The following is a 20,992-nucleotide window of genomic DNA, read 5'->3' as shown; positions in this document are numbered from 1 at the left end:
ATCGTGTTCCAAATATAAACGATTGTCTACCAAATATAAACGATCATTTTCTAAATATTATCGATTGTTTTCCAAATATAAGCGATCGTATTCCAAACTTTATTTTATATAATAAAATTTAATTAAAATATAAAGTTTATATTATAATGTATCACCATACATTATATTAATTTTTTAAGTAGATTTGAACATTTCAAATTACAGTCAATATATAATAACCTAAATACCCTTTACGAGCTAGGAAGGGGATCTAATAAACCTTCAAATTACTATTTTACCCCTGTATTACTTCTTACTTCTTAAATATTAGTGCTTCTCTAATGAACAACTTGTTTGTGGTCTAATCAGTAAATAGAAACATCTCTCTGATAGAACTAAGTCATGCACAGCGGAAAAAGAATCGAATTTCTACCCTAATTGCCACAATTAACATCTAACCATAAACTAATCAAATTAGGGTTTTAAGAAGTATTACCTTTGAAGCTTTCAAAAGGTTTGATGTCTTCTTACCAATTCTACCCGACCACCACTAGTACTCAACTGCTATCCTCTAGACAAAGAACCGGGTTGTGGGACCCAATTTTGGTGTAGAAAGTAATGGAGATAAAATGAGATTGGAAGCTTTCTTTTTTCTTTTGTTGAGATTATGAAAATGATAAAAGAGGCAAAAGTCCTTCAACATTTGAAAACACTCTATTTATAGCCTAATTACATGCAAAAATGCATGCAATTCATTGCCAAATCTCAACACCTAATGTCCACTAACAATTAGTGGAACTTAGTGGGCTAGGTGTCTATATCTCATATAGCCACATATCCCACTAAGAGTTAGTGGGATTATCCAACAAAATGTTGGATTTTCCCACTAACTTAGTCCAAGGGTAAAATGGTCATTAGATATTTCTAGTCAAAAGTCAAACTTTGACTTTTCTAAGTCAAAAGTCAATATTTTGACTTTTTACCATTTTGTCCGTCTTGACTAATTCCAACCTCCCGAGCATGAATCCGCATTCATTTTTCCAAAATTCAAATCACATTTGAATATAAGGCCGGTCAAAGTTTGACTTTTCAAAGTCAAAAGTCAACATTTTGACTTTTTACTATTTTTGACCAATTCCGAGCTTCTTAGTATGAATCCGCATTCATACTTATAGTATGTAAAACATAAAGCTCTATTTCTAATTAGAAGACCGACGACTATATCACTATATATGTCGGTTTCCCTTTCTTCTCCCTAATTCGAACAATTCGACTTATTTCATCACACTGTTCTAAGTTTAATCCATATGAGCTAGCAGAGGAACCTAATGGACCTATAGATCATGGGCTCCAACGATTCAAGATTAACTAGCTAAACTCTTTTAAACCGAGTTAATCAACATTCGTTAAAACTAACGGCATTCACTAAAGTCCCGTAGTTGCACTCCCCACTATAGATATATTGTGTCGTCCATTTGATAAAACCATAATCAGTAAGTTAATCCTTCACAGGTTGCTCGTAACCTTGGCTGGGTCAAAATACCGTTTTACCCCCAAGATTACATCTTGCTCCTTAAGTCCCACTAATTCCACTATTGAACAATTGGTTTAAGTAACCTATAAACTTAATCCCTCTCGGGCCAATGAGAGGGTGGGGCCCCTTGTTCAAGACTTGGATTCAGTGCTTAAGAGAGCAACCTATCTACTAACCCTAAAGCGGGTAGGAGTGAATTCCTCTTGTACCCTATGTTCCCAGCTATCCACCCCGATCTTACCCCTGAAATGGAGGCTTATTGGGCCAACGCTGATGAGCTGCCCTCACCTATGCAGATCTAAGGATAATCTCGTGTGAACAGGAGTTCATAGTTAACTCAGGATTAAGACTAAGTTTACCTAGGTCATCAATAATTGAGATAGTCAGTTTTTAAACAGTAAACGTGTTATAACGTTATAAAAGACGTAAAGATGACCAATTATGGTTCAGTCTTATGTAAACATTTTACATAGGATGCCCCCACTTTCATGTCTCTACATGAACGATTAGGATCACCTCGTTTGTATACAAAGTGGGCCGCATCCATAGTTTCTCAAAATAAGGGCCGCAACCTTTATTTCATATACTATAGACTATTTAGGCTATATACTCGAACTTGATCCACGACGTTTATGTTTACACATAAAGTTCAAGTTTATTAAAAAAATAGCCTTGGAACTTGATTTATTGGATTTAAGATTATCATATTTAATTTCTCAATAACTTTATTGAACAGAATATGATTTACAAACTACGAGTTTTAGGACAAAAAATTCCAACACTCTCCTGCCACAGAGAGGTAGGCCTTTTGCTCATGTCCCAGAGACACCATTTAAGAGAATGCTTATTTACTTACCCTAAGGTTTGAAAGGAATGAATTCCATTGTGTGGTTATGTTCTTTGCTCCCCACTCGATCTTGTTCATAAAATGGTAGGCTTATTGAGTTGACAATTTAGCCACTATCACCTATACAAATCAAATGACAATCCCTTGCAAATAAGAGTTCATAACACACTTATGATTAATACTAAAGTGCCTAGATCATTCTATTGAAATAAAAATTTAACTAGTTAACAAAGTTACATCTAATAGTTACTATTTTCTGGTCCAATCTTATGCAAACTCATTGCATAGGATACTTTCACTTGCATCTGACTTACATGAAGGTGTTGGATCATTCCGTTTGTATCAAATATAAAATGGGTCGTCTCCATAGTGTTACTAGAATAAAGTATCCATTCTTATCCTTATTTTATAGACCCTTTAAGCTTTATCTTTAACTTTGATCCATGTATGTTTCTACCAAGAGTTCAAGACTTATAAATCAGGAATTAGATTTAGGAATTAGGTTGCTAAGACAAAACAAATAAAATAATTATTTTCACTTATTGAAATTACAACAACACTTTACTAATAACATTTAATGGATTACATTTACTATCTATGAGTTTTAGGACATAAAATCCAACACTTTGTTAGTTCATATTATACTTTTAATAATAGAAAAACAAGAAGAAAACTAGACTTTAAATATGAAAAAGGCATTCTTTTTAATACTCCTTGAATGGTAGAGATTTTTGAATATTTAATAGGTGCATCAATAGTGTCATGAAATCCATCGATGTAAAGGTGAAGGATGGTTAAGGCATTTTTTAGAATTGTTTGAGAAAAGATATTCACTCTACAACTGCACTTGATGTCTTGTCGAGTGTCCTTAGCAAGACGTGTGACAACTACACTTCTGAACAAAAAGAAATTAGTGAGTCTATGAATGAGCTAATTTTATCGCTCAAATCCGGATCAAATAATTTACTGAATTATCCACAATAGGCAATCTTAGTGGCAAGACCAAATTGAACATAGAGAGCACGTGAATTTCTCAAGAAAATGAGGCAACTGAGTGAGAAGGAGGGATTGTAGTTGGTTTCAATTATGAATAAAATAATTTGCATTAAACAGAGAAATTTTGAGATATGATCAATGAATGATAGAATGCGTAGCTTGGGTTAGGTTAAAGCTTGTAACCCAAATGAAGCTGTTGTCATTAACCAACTTAATTAGAAAAGATAATTAAACTTTCCTAAGCTTGTAACTAGTTCAAGTTGATTGGATGAAAAGCATGCAAGATTGAATTTGGAGTAATCACATTAAAAAGGAGGTCCAAGTTAGGTTAATAAGTTAATTTTGAAGCGCCTAACTAAGCTATGTCCTCATGCATAGTTTTGACACGGTTATATTTGGAAGAGAATAATGGAAGTGAAGTGCAATGAAATACTAAATCCTGGCGAAAAGAAAAAGAAAACATTCCAATGATCGGAGATTTCAAGGTGACTCTAAGGACGACCCCACCGAACAAACTTCAATTCACTTCTCCTACTCAATTATCATCTCTTAATCCTTCACATTCCAGAGCTCAACAACTCACCATGGACTCAGCCAACTTCCTTCTCTCTGTTTTCTTCTTCTTCTTCTTCTTCTTCTTCACTTCATTTCCATCTCCATCCACTTCATCTGCACCACTTTTCCCGCCCCAAGCTCTTCCAACCAAATCCGGCTATCTTCCGATCAACACCACCACTGGCTCTGCCATTTACTTTGCCTTCTACGAAGCCCAAACCCCGATTTCCCCCATCTCAGAAACCCCTCTTCTTATTTGGCTCCAAGGTGGCCCTGGCTGTTCTTCCATGGTCGGCAATTTCTTCGAGCTCGGTCCATGGCGTGTCAATTTCCACAAACAAAAAACCGAACCCATTTCCCTAATCCCCAATCCCGGCTCATGGAACCGAAAATTCGGCCTCCTATTTCTCGACAACCCAATTGGAACTGGCTTCAGCATTGCTACGACCAAAGATGAGATCCCCAAAAACCAGTACTCTGTTTCTAGGCATCTTTTTACAGCAATTTCATCATTTATTGAGCTTAACTCAGCATTTAAGAATCGACCCATTTACATTACAGGGGAAAGCTATGCGGGGAAATATGTTCCTTCAATTGGGTATTATATTTTGAAGAAAAACCCCAAATTACCTTATGATAAAAGGGTTAATTTAGTTGGTGTTGCCATTGGAGATGGGTTAACAGATCCCATCACTCAGGTTGCTACTCATGGGTTGAATGCTTTTTATTCAGGGTTGATTAATGAAAAGCAAAAAAAGGAGATGGAGGTTGCCCAAGTGGAAGCTGTGGAGTTGACCAAATTGGGGAAATGGAGTGAGGCTACAAATGCAAGATTTAAGGTATTGGATTTGCTCAAGGACATGACTGGTTTGTCTACTTTGTATGATTATACAAGAAAAGCTCCTTATAATACTGATTTGGTGGATGAGTTTTTGAGTTTCAAGGAGGTAAAAAGAGCTTTGGGAGTTAATGAGTCTATGGTTTTTGAAGGGTGTAGTGATGTTGTTGGGGAAGTTTTGAATGATGATGTGATGAAGAGTGTGAGATATAAAGTTGATTTTTTGGTTAAGAATAGTAAGGTTTTGCTTTATCAAGGGCAATATGATTTGAGAGATGGTGTGGTTTCAACTGAGGCTTGGGTAAAGAAGTTGAAATGGGAAGAGATTGAGAATTATTTGGGAGTTGATAGAAAGATTTGGAAAGTTGGTGAAGAGTTAGCTGGTTATGTTCAAAAGTGGAAGAGTTTAAGTAATGTTGTTGTGTTGGGAGCTGGTCATCTTCTTCCAACTGATCAAGCTTTGAATTCGCAAGCAATGATTGAAGATTGGGTTTTGGAGAAAGGTGCTTTTAGTGATGCACAAGTGAAGAAGCGTTCTAGTTTGAATGATTTTGGGGTTTGGTGATTTGAAGAAGTAGGAAAAAGAAAAGGGTATCTTTAGTTTAAGCAATGGTTCCAAATAAGCTTAAATCTTCCGTTAAAACAGAGTACGTATCCATCCTAGTTTGTTGAATTTGGAAATAAAGTGATTCCTCTGTGCTCATTTTAACTTGAAAACAGATTTTCATTTTGGTTTATAATAGAGTAAAGAAAGGAAATTATCTGAAAAAGAATCAGAATGGTTTTGTTTTGTGGTTTTGAAGTTGTTAAAGTTTCTCAAATTGTATATTTGAACAGTAGTTTTAGTTGTTATATTTAACATCATCTCTTGAAATACTTTTGAAAAGAGTTTCAAATTGGATTATTCTACAAAACTACTTGCACAAAAACAAGGTTAGAATCACAAAGCATCTTAAAGAGAGTGAGCTCCGCTGCTCAGTAGAAATAACGGTTCAATTGAGTTGTTTCCTTTTATTGATAGTCAGAAATTCGTACAACATTTTGAAGACACTCTTCATCTTCTTTGATGGCTTTAACACACTTCAATGTTATGTCTTCTGAACTTAACCACCCATTCCGGTTTGAAGGGGAGAATTTCAAGCGACGGAAACACAAAGATGCTATTCTCTCTCTGTCAAGAAGGTTGTCAATGCTTGTACCATAGAGGAACCTAAGGTTCCAAATGAAAGTTCCACCTAGCTGTAAACCAATGCAACAACTAATTGAGAATAAGAAAACCCTCTGCAGAAATTTTATATTAAACAATTTGACTAATGAGTTATATAACTATTATAGCACAATGAAGATAGTGAAACTAGTTTAGGATGCTTTGTAGAAAAAATATAAACTTAGGAGGTTGGATAAAGAAATATGTTGTTAGTCGTTATTTGAGTAGTAGGATCATAAATGAACTAGGTTTTCTAGGTTAAGGCTCTCGAGGTAACATTGTTAGTCGTTATACATTAAATCTGTTACTTTATAGGAAATAATAATCTAAATGAGTCAGCAAGTCTAACGTAACAAGAATCATTTAATTTGGAACTAAAACGAGCGAAAATGGGTCAAATCAAGAAGCATGGTTACATTTTCGTAAATAAGAAAAAACCCGACTCCACAACGCTACGAACAATAAAAAAGCATGCAAATGCGCACATTTTTTTCTTGAATTAACGTTAGATGAGTTTTTAAGCCATTTCTTTGTATTTTTAATAAGAACTTCACTCGATAATTCATTCTACCATTATTTTGGACAACTCTTGTTAATTCTCTCCAACATATAAACAAAATTTCTCTCAAATTCCACCAAGAATTGTCTCTTTTGTTTGAATTTATTCTTGAAGCTACTTTGAGAATATGAAGAACTAAGGTTCTTTTATTTGGGAATGGAAATTCTAGACTGAGAATCATGTCTAATATGTTCTTTAATTTCAATCTTTAATATTAGAATTCTAATTTTACTTTTCTTGTTTGATTGGCTTCACTGCTACAAAAATACTTTCTTGACATTATTTAGCCGTCAATAATTATTGTTCTTGACAGTTTTAAAACTGTCATTGAAGCCAGTGTCAAAAAAGTCGAAGTTCATGACAATTAATAAACGTCAAGAATAATAAATGTTGACAGTTTATAATCGTCAAGTATACAAATGCTCATGGCATATAAAAACCCTCAAGTATGTTAATGTTAACGACATTTAAAAAACTTCAAGAATGTATTTGTTTATGACATTTGAAAAACGTCAAGGATATAGTTATTTATGATATTTGAAAAACGCCAAGAATATATTTGTTTATGACATTAAAAAAATGCCAACCCTATTTTCAATCTTTTTTTTAAAATTCGTAATTCAGTTATGTTTTTATTCCTATATTGCCCCTGTAATCCCTATAGTGTGGTACAACAATCTCATATAACATAAATTTATATATATTAGCATTTGACCATGTATATATTAATATTTTTAAAATTGTACTTACTTGTTTGATACTGTCATATACAAAACATTACTTCCATCAACTCCAACCTTATATGGTAATTCTAAAATTACAAAACCAATCCAACTATGCTATTCAAAAAATCACAAGACTACCATTCTCTAGTTCAAAAAATACAAACTTAATTAAAGAAGCTTGGAACTCAACGACTTTGGATTAATTTGACTTAAAATACTGTGAGACTCGTACTTAAGTTAAGGAGTAGTGTTGACTAAGTGTTTAAAGAAAACACGTTTTGATAAGTCTACGCATTAAGAAGTTGATAGTTAATTAAGGTAGTTCACGAGATAGGTTAAGTAGCAAGACTTTTGAAGACTAAGTGTTACTTTGCGATTTAAGTTCTTTGTGAAATGAAGTCTAGGCGATAAGAAGTAAAGAAACTTCTCATAAATTTCCTAAGTGTACTTAAGGGGCCACGTGGAGAGGTTTAAGATGAGCATAATTAAGTTAAACTTTAAGCTTTCACGTGCACCCTTGTGAGTAGGAGCTGGCGTGATATCAAGAGATTAAGGATGACTAAGCTATTTTCAGACTTGTATAAATAGAGGATCAAGCCAGATTATTTAGTATTGTTACTCTAAAAATCTGAAAAGAAAAATTAAAGAGTTGAAGTGCTGCCAATAGCTATGTAAGAAGAAGAAAAGGAAAAGCATTTGGATTTTGGATTTCTAAGTTGTGTGAGTATTTTCTTCTAAAGTATTACATATGTTTGAAAGGTTTTAAGTCTTTTTTGATTGAATAATAATTTCAATTTCAATGTTTCTAAAGAGATTTATTTGAAAAGTTTATGCTATGTTTTAAAGCATGTTTTGGAGGATGCAAATAATTGTGAAATGGTGTTTAAACCATTAGTCTTCTTCCTAGCTATTATTGACTAATTGTTATGTGTACATAAAGGGTAAAGACAACTATTGTATAAAAGATATGCATGGTGAAATTAGGCAGGACAATGTATAAAACATGTGCATTGCGTCTTGACCTGAGCAATAAGAAATGGATAAAAATATCCTTGGATGCTGATGATGAAAAGGTCACCTCATAGACTAAATGTGGGATGATAAGTCTTTGTGTAGAGAATGATTTAGGTCCTTAGAGAATGGAGGTAACTTGACTAATTTGTGGTGATGTGAAAAGTATTTTTGAACAATTTGAAATTGTTGGACCAGTATGGCAACCCTAGAGGGGGTGAATAGAGTTTAATTAAACTTTTTAACAAATAAACCTAAATAAAATTACTTAGATAATTTTTAAATTAATTGATAAAAAGATATAAATGAGAGTATGCAATCAAACTCAACCAACAAGAATATGTAACTAAAATTAAATGCAAAAATAATTAGAAAATAGTTAGAAAAGAAGACATTGTAATTTATAGTAGTTCGGTTAAACTCAACCAACATTCACTTTTCCAAGCAAGCACCTCTTGGGACTTTGATCGAAAATCTTCTTTTGACTCTTTCCACAGATTAGAGTCAAACCGCTACTTGCTCCTTTTTTGGGTTCAAGAGCAAACCCGATCATTTCCACGGGTTAGGATCAAACCATTACAATATGTTAAAGTTTTAAATCGTACAAAAGAAAACTCTATAAAAGAGCGAGTATACAATTTGAAGCTCTCAATCATTAATTCAGGATTCTCTCAAGGACAAGATAAAAAGAATAAAAATTGGAAGTTGTAGAGAGAATAACAATATTGGCTTTTGCACTTTTTGAGCCTTGTAAAGTTTTTTAATATTGTCAGAATTTGGGGAAAATGGAGTATTTAGAAAGAGGGGAAATATAAATTCAAAATCACTTTGGGTAATTGAATGTAAGTAAAAGAAAAATGATCATTTAGTCGTTAGACACAATACAAATAATAATATAATAATATGTCTTTTCAAGATACTTGGTTTAAAATCCCAATAATGCAATTTCACCATCATTTAAAAAAAATAGCCGTTAGACACAAAGACAAATAATAATATTAAAGTCATTTTCTTTTTAAAATCATTTTCTTTATTAAAAGCCAATAAAATAAAACCAAAGGCCACATTTGTTACTCCTCCATTGCTTCAAGTGGCTTTCTCTAATTGGTTCAAATTGAATACTTGGCCCCATATCACCATCTCGAGTATTTTGTCTGTTAAACTTCTTTTAACAATACTTTCTTCGTTTGTACTTCGATTCAAATAATTCAAGAGGCGTCAGAATCATTGTTCTCTACAATATGGACAATTCAAAATAATAAAATTTTCAATAAAAAATCAGATTTGTTATCATCAAAACATTAATTAATTAATTAATTTTAGATTAAGGGCCAAAAGGCCAACAATCTCCCCCTTTCTGATGACAAACCATTGAAGAAAAATAACTTGTAACACACATGATTAACAAAGTAATTCTATTATCAAGATGTATATCGCTATAATGCTCATGTATATATTTCACCATAAAGATCATACTTGAAAACAATTGAAAAGTGAAACTTCTTCTCCCTTAATTAATTCTCCCTCTAAAAATATGCATTATTCTATAGAAACAATTATGCAACAAATTCATTAAAACATATTTTTCTTATATTTCTCCCCATTTGTAATCATAAAAAAGAATAACAAGGAAGTAAGCTCTTCCAAAAAAATATGAATACATACAAAATGTCTAATTTTTTCCCTATCAATATGCATTCAATAACAATATCAAGTAAAATATAAAATGAAGATGCATCACAATGAATAATTCCAAGCTTAAGCCTATTCTTACAAAAACTTTCGGAACTACCAATAAATTGTCAAGTCCCACTAGTACTTTTACGGTCAAGTAAACTACCGGCAAAATCCACATCGAAATATCCTACCAAATTAAACTCAACATTTCTAGGATACCATAATCTAACCATCAATAGTTCCAAGGAAATATTTAAGTATCCTTTTAACGACATGCAAATGTGATGCTTGAGGACAAGATTGAAATCTAGCACAAAGACATACATTAAACATGATATCGGGTCTACTAGCGGTCAAATAAAGTAAAGATCCGATCATACCTCGATAAGTCTTTTTTATATCCACACATTTACCTTTTTCATCTTTGTTAAACTCAGTGGTAGTGCTCATATGAGTTTTTGCAACTTTACCTTCATTTAATTTGAATTTCTTGAGCAAATCCCTTGTGTATTTTTCTTGACTTAGGAAGATGTCATCCTTGAGTTGTTTGATTTGAAGACCAAAGAAGAAACTAAGTTCTCCCATCATACTCATCTCAAACTCATTATGTATACACTTGGAAAATTCTTCACACAAAAATGAATTAGTAGAACCAAATATAATATCATCCACATAAATTTGCACTATAAGCATGTCATTGTTTTTAATTTTAGTAAAGAGAGTATTATCAATTTTTTCATCTTAAAATCATTCTCAAGTAAAAAATTGCTAAGTCTATCATACAAAGCTCTTGGAGCTTGTTTTTAGCCATAAAGAACCTTTTTCAACTTATAAATTTGAATGGCTACTCACAACAATTATCCTCTTAGCACATGCTTTCTTGCATGCTTGTTGACTAAAAATAGTAGTCTCAAAATTACTACCATATTGTCCTATTTCTACTTTCTTATACGGGTACTTCTTACACAAATTTTTTAAGTATTTAGATAATGAGCTAGTTCCACGTGAAGTAGTATCACAACAATACTCTTTACCACAATAATTGCATGTGCACCTAGAATCATTCTCTTCCAAATATGTGACGTGATTGCATCTAGTGAAAGTTGCCTTTTTAGTGGATCTATGTAAACCCAAGATCTTCCTATTCATTTTGATTCACTTAAATCTGAGTAGTAAATTTTATTGTTGATGATTACTGTGTAGCGCTTAGCACGGCAAATTTGTTCTTGAATCAAAGCAAAGAAAAGAGAAGTGAGAAAAGAAAAGAAACGAAACGTTAAAGAAAAAAAAAACAGAAAATGAAAGGGAAATGAGGTTGGTGAATTAGTTAATTGTTTATTTGTTTAAGAAATGAAAGAAAGAAAGAATAGAGAAAGAAAGAAAGAAGGAAGGAGGAAATAAAAGAGCTCATTCCGTCCAAATTTCTCCTATTATAAACCCATCCACCGCCAAAGCATTCTTCTACATCTTCTCATCAATTTTTTTCAGAAAATCAAGTGGGAGGCTGCGAAAGGAAGAAGAGAGAGGTTTCTGAAAGATTTCTGGGTTGAAGAACACAAGGGAATTGCAAGCAAAGCTTCATCCTTGGCAGAAGTTGATTCACACAGCACACCTTTGATGTTTTGTTGACTGCAAGCTACACAAGAAGAATCAGAAGGTGAGGCCTCTCAGGTCTGAAATCTAATGCATTTTCTAATAACGTTTATGAAACATGCTTAAGCTAAATCTATTGTTAAGTTGATGAAAATTGAAGGAGAAGACTGCTTACAGTATCTGTGCGTGAATCTTAGATATCTCTGGTTTTTTGTTGATTCCGAGCTGCACAAGAGGAATTAGAAGTCTAGATTTATCAGGTTAAAAGGATACTTCAATTCCTAACAATTTTTATGAAGGAATCTTGAGCTGAAACGTATGGAAAAGTGATGAAATTTAAAGGTGAAAACAGAGTAATGGGCTACAACTTTCATGATTATTATTTGAGATAAATATGATTGGAAGTGGTTAAATTTTAAGTTAGAAAGAAAAGGGTTGCTGGAAACGCGAAATTTGAGTAGTTTTTGTTACGGGGGATTTCTGAGAAAACCATTGGAAATTTGGTCGTCACTCTTTCCAGTAAGTTGTAGACGACTGGAAAACAAAGAGTTCAATAATATAAAATACACTTAGTTTGGTTAAAAAATAAATGAGATATGAGCCTAGAAAGTTAGGTTTTGAATCTGAAAATTTAACGGGCAAAATTGTGGAAGTTTTTGTCCTTTAAGTTGGATTTGTGTGTGACATCTTTAGTATGTCCTACTACGTACGTCATAAAAAGACAATATTATTTAGGCTTCTTATACATGGTTATGGTTTATTTGCTAGGTTAAGATGAAATAGGCCGAGTCTACCGACTAAGGATCTAGCTAAGATTGTGAGTGACAAAAAGTTTCAAAATTACATTTCTAAACCTGTTTATTTACGTTGAAAGGTTTTACATGCTTGAATTTATGATTATGAATGTGGAATGATTTCTATTAACATTTATCAAGCGTGAGTTTTAAGTTTAGATTATTTAATGGGATTTATATATTAGCATGTGACTGTTGAGTTATTGAAAAATATTTGAAACAATATTGATTCAAGCAAAACATGATTAGTATTTAGCAAATATTTAGTTAAAGATTTCGAGTTTTCATGAACAAGCTTGAGTTTTAAGTAAGAAAGATATAAATGGACATGTTTTAATGTTTTCACATGTGATTTTTGAGATTTTCATTGACTGAATGACTAAGATATTGAGCATGAGACATCACATGTTATTCAGTTGTTGATGTTAAGTATACTTTGTGACAATGATACTGTTGTGAGTGCTAGGTGGGTCACACTACGACAAAGACGAGGGGAGTGTTGGACGAGCCCATTACATTATAGAGCTAGTAAACGGTTATCGTACTAGACATGTCCTACACAAACTTAGAAATGTCATGGTAGTTAATTATACAATTTTATATATAAACATGAACTGCTTTGCTAGAGATGTGTAAACATACTTGCTAAGTATTTGAAAACCCGTTTACATTAAAATCACGAGGTTGCTTTGCTTTACAGATTTATCTAGATGTTTGAAAACTTTATCACTTGCTAACATATATAAGAACATCAACTTATAAACCAGTCACTCATAGAGGTCACCCTTTCAAAATGTTTCCCTACTTTCAGGTAGAGATTGAGCTCCTGGTGCTTGACACATTGTCACAGTCTGCTAGAAGTTTCCCGACAAATTTTTTGTATGTGTGTGGAGTTATGCATAAGAGTCTGTATAGCCATATAAGTTGAAATTTGTAAACATTATGTGGGTATAAGTTGAAATTTGTAAGCATTAAGTAAACTGTGGGTAGTGATGGTTAGTCTTGTAGACTATTGCAATTTGGTATTTCTCAACACTCCTTGTAAATGTTTTTATAAGTTATTGTTTTTGCATCCCATAGTTGCATTAAGTTTAGATTAGAGTATGTTATGTTGTGTTTGCATGTTATGTCTTTCTTATATCGTAATAGTATTTTTATCAAGTTTAAGAGTTAACCAGGATCAATAGGTATCATTGGAGGATGATCTTTATTGACTTCACGTAGTCTTTTGAGCAAAGATCAATAGGTGATCTGGAAGGGTGTGTGACACTCTAGGATCTCATCTTATTAGGTATAGTGGTGGCTTACTCAAACTCACGATTCTTATTGCGTTATTAGTTGAAGGAGGAGGAGAGACGTAATTAGGATTAGGAATAGGGTTAGGGTCTAAGTCTAGGTCGACTATGTTGTCCACTAATACTTCATAGTCTATAAAAGTAGAAAAACTAAAGTCAAATCACCCCATGACATAGTGGAATAAAAAAAGGTCACCAATAATAAAAATTATAAAATAAAACATTATTGATCATAACAAAATGTAATTATAAAGACTAAAGATTGTGCCGAGATTCTCTTTTATACTTGAAAAAATTAGATTACAAAAGGATTATAAAAGTTATAAAACACCTACAGATGTGGATTATATATATATAAAAGCAACAAATTAATTAACAATACATATATGCAACTAAATCAAACCATTTCGGACGAGACTTCAAATTAAAATTAAAGATTTGAGTCCAACGAATAATTTATATTGTCTACTTGAGATAATTTTACTCTAGTATTTAAACTTTGAGAGTAATTAGCTTCGAAGATAAAACAAGCCACCTTTATTTAGAAAGTAGCACTATGTTCGGAAAGATCAACGAACAAAACTGTCAAAAGATTATAAAAAAATGTCATGTCCACAAATTGAAGATAACACACTTAATTTAAAGATTTATTCACGATCATTCGAATAAGCGTGATTTATCTTTAATTAATTTGGTTATTCTCATCCACAATTTATTCTAAAAGAAAAAAAAAAGTAATTTTCAAACACTTGTACTTTTTAAAATTGGGATATTGAATTCAAATGTTGAGAGTTGTGAGTATCGTAACATTGTCTCATCAAGCATAGCGATCACATCATACTCAAATAAGTCCAACACATAACAACAACAATACACCTACAAAAAGCACATTTTAATCGATCCCTCACCAACAATTCCTCATCTTCATGGACTATAAACAACAATAGGACTTCTCACAACATGTTGAGCACCAACCCAAGCAAGTGATCCGGACACCATTTTTGCCGATGGCAAAGGACTGGCCTTCACAACAACTTTAAAACTCCTCTTCTGAAGTAACCGTGAAAATGATAGAGTGGGGGGCGTAACCGTGATCGTCACTCCAGGAGGAGCATTGATGGTCGCATTGTAGACAGAGATAGGATGGCCGACGTTTGTGACTCGTCGTCGGAACGTTGTTGTCATCGGTTGGTTGGTGCTTTTGAGACTGAGCTGAAAAGTTGGATAATTGAGTGAGTCGTGTCCTTGGCCGGGGATTAGATTGGAACAGTTTATGGATTTGGTTCCAGAGAGGACAGCAATGGAAGATCCAGTGTACCCTTCGCTGCAAAGGAATTGGATATACGAGATTTCATTGAGATCGTAGATTAAGCCAGGACTTATGGCTCTTGATGGGTTTAGGTTGCCAGCACCATAGGCAAATTCACCCTCAGGGTTCAGTCGTCGGCTAATCGGTGTCGCTTCACAATACAAATCAAAATTGTTAAATTTTAGAGAATAAACTTCCATAACCGTAAAGCATTGGAAGAATTTTTTTTAATTTAGGCTCATTCTATATTTTTTGTTTCTCAACCCTAACCTTACTTCCACCTAATTTTTTTAATGGTGTCTTATAAGCTTACTTTTGAAAAACAATAAACCAGACGATTGATTTTACATGTTCAAAAATAAAAAAACAAAATGGTTACTCAACACCACTAGCTGATTTAAATAAAAAAATGAATTATTCATTTGAATGTAAGTTTTAAAGCTTTTCAAGGTTGAGTGAGTTAAAATAAAAGAAGTTGAAGGGAGAGGGAGGTGGTACCGGTGGTGAGCAAGGCGGATCTGATGGCGGCGGGAGACCAAAGAGGATGGAAAGATTTGACGTAGGCGGCAGCAGCGGCGACATGGGGGCAGGCCATGGAAGTGCCGGACATGAGTGTGAATTTGGAGTATTGAGTGTCACCCTTTTGCCCTGTCAATGACTTCAATGGCGTATAAGCAGCCAATATGTCCACTCCTGGCGCTGCTATATCCGGCTGATAATGGACAAAATCGTATATTTCAGCTCTTACTTTTGTGTTTAATAAATTTATCATCCTACCTCACTATTATATTTGTTCACCTCCTGAGTTCCAAATGTGTGCCAATTACTATCATTTTTCATTTTAGACTAAAAACATCAATCTATTTGACAAAAATAAATAAATTAAAACCACAATTGCAAATAGAATAATGCCAAAAATATATATATATAAATAAATAAAAGAATATATATATATGAGATAATTTAGATCCTCTATCAGTTATACACCATATCACAGGTAAGCTTTTGGTACCATCTGCAATTTTTTAAAAATGTGGGTATACATTCAATTATTAATCATAAAGTACTACTTTTTTTTTTTTTTAATGAGTTATGGTAAATTTAGTATTATATCAACAATTCTAACACCTCCATAACAATCAAAGTTTTTATTTAAAAATATGAAATTAATTTTGAATAATCATAAATGATAATATTAAAAGATGGAAACTGAACTTAACCTAACCTTTAGAATGCGATGGGAGCCTGGGTTTGGGCCTCTAGATGAGAAGGAAGCCACCATTGGAGCTTTTGCTTTGAGTTGTTTTGTTTTATATATCACTGCAGTTGGGGTTCTGTTTTCAAAAGCAACATTGGTGGATTGAAAAAATGGACTCTTTTCACATTTATAAAACTACACGTTTATCTAGATCTGATATCAGTGTTTTCAATTTTAAAAAATTCAGATCATTATTCATTCTCAAGAATAAGTTAACTCAAAGAGGCCAACACGATCTCAAAGGGCCAGATTAAAAAGAATTAAGATAAAACTTCTCTCTAAATATAAATGGTCTTAAGATGAAAATGATGGAATTGATTGTGTGTATGAATGCATTTACCTGGTGGACTTGATGTAGGTGTAAATAATATTACCAACCAAGCTGCTAACCATGGTGGCAGGGGCCATGAAGATATCAGCATTATCAAGAAACTCATCACTTTGAATGATAACACCATTTGCTCCAATGGATTTTATAACAGAATCAGCTCCCCAAGTTAACAATTTGCAAAAAACAAGGCTGCCTTTCACTTTGGTTGGATCAAGTGTGCCTTCTAGACAAAAGCTTGCAGTATCTTTGCTCTCTGAATTCCTTGCCACATCCCCTCCACTCACTAATGGGTACATCTTTTGCTTTGGATTGAAGATGTTTATCCCTACTCCCTATATCTCCATTATTATTATATTATTACTCATACAAAACAAATAAGCAAGTACAAAGTTAAAATAAAAAAAAATTAGTATAACATATAAATATAATATCTACCATTTTTGCATGCATCCTATTATTACAAAATACACAAATAGTAATCTATTATCTTAATCTACAGTACTAAATCATTGTATATAGACTAATATTTTACTATATTTTGATTTAATTTTTATATTAAAATATAAAGAAAAAAGAATTAAATACATTTGATTTAATAATAAAATAATATAATACTTTAGGTATTGAAGTATTTTTTAAAATAGCAAAATAAATTAAAATATTTACAAGTTGTAGCAAAAATTTGGATTATCATTGATAGTCTTCTATCACTATAGCATATCAATGACTATCATCGACAGAATTTGCTATAAGTTATAAATATTTTGTAAAATCTACTATTTAAAAAAAAAATCTTAGTTATTTTGATTTAAATACTAATTTCGTCTTTATATTGTTATTTTATTCATTTTGATGTATACATACTCTCAAAATGTTTCTTATTTTAGTTTACTGGTGGGGTTTGATATATTAGTAAATTTAAAATAGATTATCTTAAACTTTACAAAAAAAAAAAAAAAAAATCAAATAAACCTCTGAACTTTAATTAATTTCAATCTAATTAAATTTATGAAATATTTAACATTAATTATAATTAAAAAATATATTTGATAATATTGATATTGATCCAACCAAAAAAGAAAAGAGAGAACATGCAAAAACATAATGATGCAATAAACTTACAGAGATGTTCTTCCCATTGCCCAACTCTAATGGGCTGATAAATTTCCGATCAATGGAACTGGCAGCAACCGTCACAATCCAAGGCGCGTGGTTGACTACACTGCCGGCCGTCGGACCACCGTTCCCGGCGGAGGTCACAGTGATGATACCCTTCTTCATGGCATGAAATGCGCCGATGGAAATCGAGTCATCGGAGTAATTGTTGAAGCCACCTCCCCCGATTGATATCGAAATGACATCAACACCATCCTGTATAGCAGCGTCAAAGGCGGCCAGAATATCCATATCGGAGCACCCGCTACTAGTCCAGCAGACCTTATACATGGCAACTCTCGCGGATGGCACGCCACCACGGGCAGTTCCTTCGGCCAGACCAGAGAGGCTGGCCCCTGCAATTGCATTGCCCGTTGCGGTTGATGATGTATGGGTGCCATGGCCATCAGTGTCTACCGGGGACAAGATGTCGGAGGGATCGGGATTGCCGTCGAGCTTGAAATATCTTGCTCCGATAAGTTTTCTTGATGATATAAGAGATTGACATCAGAAAATAAAAAAAAAAACAAAACAAAAGGAAAACAAGGAAAGTTGAAAATGAACTTAAATGAACAGGAATTGATATAATCTTTTATTCATCATTGTACTAAAACAATTCAAATGATTAATTTAACAAATGAACTACTTTGATCAAAAGTTCAAATTTGTATAATGTGTTTGATTTCTCATCTCATTGAAGCAAAATATAAAAAGAAAAAAAGAAATAATGGGTAGTTATAAAAGTAAATATTGGAAAATTACTTATTGCAGGCAGTGAAATTGGCAAAGTGGTGACATGTGCCTTTCCATTTTTTAGGTGGAGGACCGAAGCCATCATCTTTAAAGCTATCCGCCGTTGGAGTGATCCCTACAATTAATTGAATGAGTTAATAAAATATGAATGAAAATATTCAGAAGAATAGAGAAGAATTACCGGTATCGAATAAGCCCACGATAATGTCACTCTCATGTTTGGTACTTCTTCTTGCATTAGAAGACAATCCAATGAAGTCCCAAGATCTTGTTGTTTGTAGCTTTCTATACTTGTTTGGGATCACATGATGCACATCTTTTCTGGCTACATCAAACTCATTTTATTTATAAGATTGAAAACAGGACCCAGGGCCTATATAGGAAATTAATAAAGAAGAATACAAGCCACTTTAAATCAATTTTGCATTTTCAAATCTCTCTAAGTACTCACTTTTATCTTTTACATCAAAATCTATTAGTTTAGTCAAAATCATAATGTAGTGAAAATTTTAATTAAATATCATTCTGTCAGTTCTTAGAAATGAATTAGCATAGACATTTACCCTGAACGGTAAAAGCCTGTGTATTTAATAAAAATTTAAGTAAAGTATAAATCTTAGATTAATTAAGTTGAAATAAAAACCACTCTAACATTTTAATGTTTTGAATTCAATGGATTGATTTGTAATAAAAATGTAAGTTGTTGAAAACTAAAATAGCAACATATTATTTTGTGAATATATGTGGACCATTTGAAACTGAACAAAAAACAAATCTAGGATTGAAATGTGTTTTTCCTAGAAAATAAGAGAGGGTAAAATGCAAACTAAGCAAGAAAGAGAGAGAGAGAGATTACTTGACAATAATTTGGCTTCATCATCACTAAGTTTAGCAGCAAAGGCATTGAAGCTTTTCGTGTAACTATAAACCATCGATTCACTTGCTTCGGCATGGCTACAAAACCACAAAAATTCATTTAATTTCCTTTTTATTTACTGTAATTTTGAGAACATATTGTGAATATGCTTTTCCTTAAATCAAAATTATCTTTAATTTACACGTTTAAAATGATAAATTTTTTGAAAATATTTACTAATATTATTGTTTGTGATTGTTATGATACACATAAATATAACTAGTAGTTTATCTTAGTCTATCCTCGTTCATTATAGATAAGTGGTGATATTTGTTCATTATAGATAAGTGATATTTTTCTAAGAAGCTTGGGTTTATTTCATTATATTTGAAATTTATCTATATTTTTATTTAACTTGTTTTTTTTTTGTTAAAAGATGATTTTTTAGAAACTGAATTTAAAGATTTATTAAAAATTAGAAATTAAAGTTGGACAATTGAAGGTTTATATAGATTAAGTAAGCACAAACTTCAAACTATACAGCATACAATAATAATATTTTGACTTAAATTATATTACTTTTATCTCTAAGTAAGGGTTGATACCGAATATTTTATGGTAGGTTAATTATGCTTTGGTAGCATTATAATGTTAGGCAGCATATCTCATTAATTAACTTGGTCAAGGTGATAGTAATAGTAAAATGACACCATGTTTAACTTAGTGGTATATATATATATTTTTAAATGGGATATAGTCCTATTGGACATCATTATAACATTAATATGACTTCCCTCTTGCTCCACTTTATAGAGATATTGTGCAATTTAACAATTCAGGAACAAAATCACAGATTTGGGTTGATTTCTTTCACCCTTTGGACCCTTTCTCTACCATCAAATTTAGAAAGCAAGAAAAAAATTCCATTTATTAACTATAATCAACCTAAATTGATTTGCTTACCTAACTAAGTTGAAAGTTTAAATTAAAGGATAATTAATTGGATGTTTCAGTTAAAGTATAAATAGGTTTTTCTTTAAATATTATAGTTTTGAGTGATTAAAAAAACATATTAGTAAGGTGAAACATTAATCTATTTAACATTTTTGTATGAAAAGTAGTGTATATGTATTCAAAATTCTGAATTACTGTATCTATTCATGGCTTACTATAACAATACATTAAATATATAAAAACAGTATAAAACCCTTGAAATAAAATATTATATCACTTAAATATATGACCATCAAATTGATAATAAAGGAAATATGTTTACTGTGATACTAGAGTTTCTTTTAGTTGAATCAGTAATATGTTGTAATACAAAGAAAAAGTCGTGATATATCTACATATTTAGGCTTACAAACTAAATATGTAAATCAAACTGAATCATTTACCATTTGAATTTACCCACCTTTTCTTCACTGACATGAGAAGATTTAGATGTGTTTCTACTACATCAACCTCATTTAAAACTGGTTTATTTTCCAAGAATACAATATAATGATTCTGCAAAAAACACAAAGACAATAAGAGAAACAATAAAAAAACCCATAACAAAGCAATTAAAATGACGAATGAATTTATTAATTCAAAAACCTTTTCCTCGTCCTCGTCCAACCCTGCAACGCATCCTACGACGATGAAAAGAGCAAAGACAAGAAGACGAGAAGATTTTGATATGGACATTGTAGTAATATGAATTGTGTTTTCTTCAAAC

At 32.3% G+C, this 20,992-nt stretch overlaps 2 protein-coding genes across 2 annotated transcripts; one reads left to right on the top strand and one right to left on the bottom strand.

The window, feature by feature from the left end:
* The first annotated feature begins 3,781 nt into the window (after positions 1-3,781).
* On the top strand, positions 3,782-5,608 carry LOC101205133 (serine carboxypeptidase-like 50). Its single transcript, XM_011656131.2, has one exon. The coding sequence runs from the start codon at positions 3,824-3,826 to the stop codon at positions 5,312-5,314; it is 1,491 nt and encodes a 496-aa protein (XP_011654433.1). The 5' UTR covers positions 3,782-3,823; the 3' UTR covers positions 5,315-5,608.
* An 8,740-nt stretch (positions 5,609-14,348) lies between these two features.
* LOC101206801 (subtilisin-like protease SBT4.14) lies at positions 14,349-20,992 on the bottom strand. The gene is made up of 10 exons (XM_011656130.2): positions 20,872-20,992; positions 20,687-20,781; positions 19,273-19,370; positions 18,598-18,741; positions 18,426-18,531; positions 17,631-18,147; positions 16,518-16,840; positions 16,145-16,253; positions 15,418-15,631; positions 14,349-15,070 (listed from the first exon to the last, which is right to left on the bottom strand). The coding sequence occupies exons 1-10, from the start codon at positions 20,959-20,961 to the stop codon at positions 14,535-14,537; spliced, it is 2,232 nt and encodes a 743-aa protein (XP_011654432.1). The 5' UTR covers positions 20,962-20,992; the 3' UTR covers positions 14,349-14,534.

This window comes from Cucumis sativus, chromosome 5 (genome assembly GCF_000004075.3).
Source record: "Cucumis sativus cultivar 9930 chromosome 5, Cucumber_9930_V3, whole genome shotgun sequence".
Taxonomy (NCBI): domain Eukaryota; kingdom Viridiplantae; phylum Streptophyta; class Magnoliopsida; order Cucurbitales; family Cucurbitaceae; genus Cucumis; species Cucumis sativus.
Note: the sequence above shows the minus strand (reverse complement) of the source record. Positions and strands in the feature narration are given on the sequence as shown.

Bases quoted from the DNA above. Each gene is read 5' to 3' on its own strand.
- LOC101206801 (XM_011656130.2), bottom strand. From the start codon at position 20,961: ATGTCCATATCAAAATCTTCTCGTCTTCTTGTCTTTGCTCTTTTCATC. The intron at 20,782-20,871 runs GTTTTTGAATTA...TGTTTTTTGCAG, and splicing joins TGGACGAGGACGAGGAAAAG to AATCATTATATTGTATTCTT. The intron at 18,148-18,425 runs GTAATTTTCCAA...TATATCATCAAG, and splicing joins AATTTCACTGCCTGCAATAA to AAAACTTATCGGAGCAAGAT.
- LOC101205133 (XM_011656131.2), top strand. From the start codon at position 3,824: ATGATCGGAGATTTCAAGGTGACTCTAAGGACGACCCCACCGAACAAA.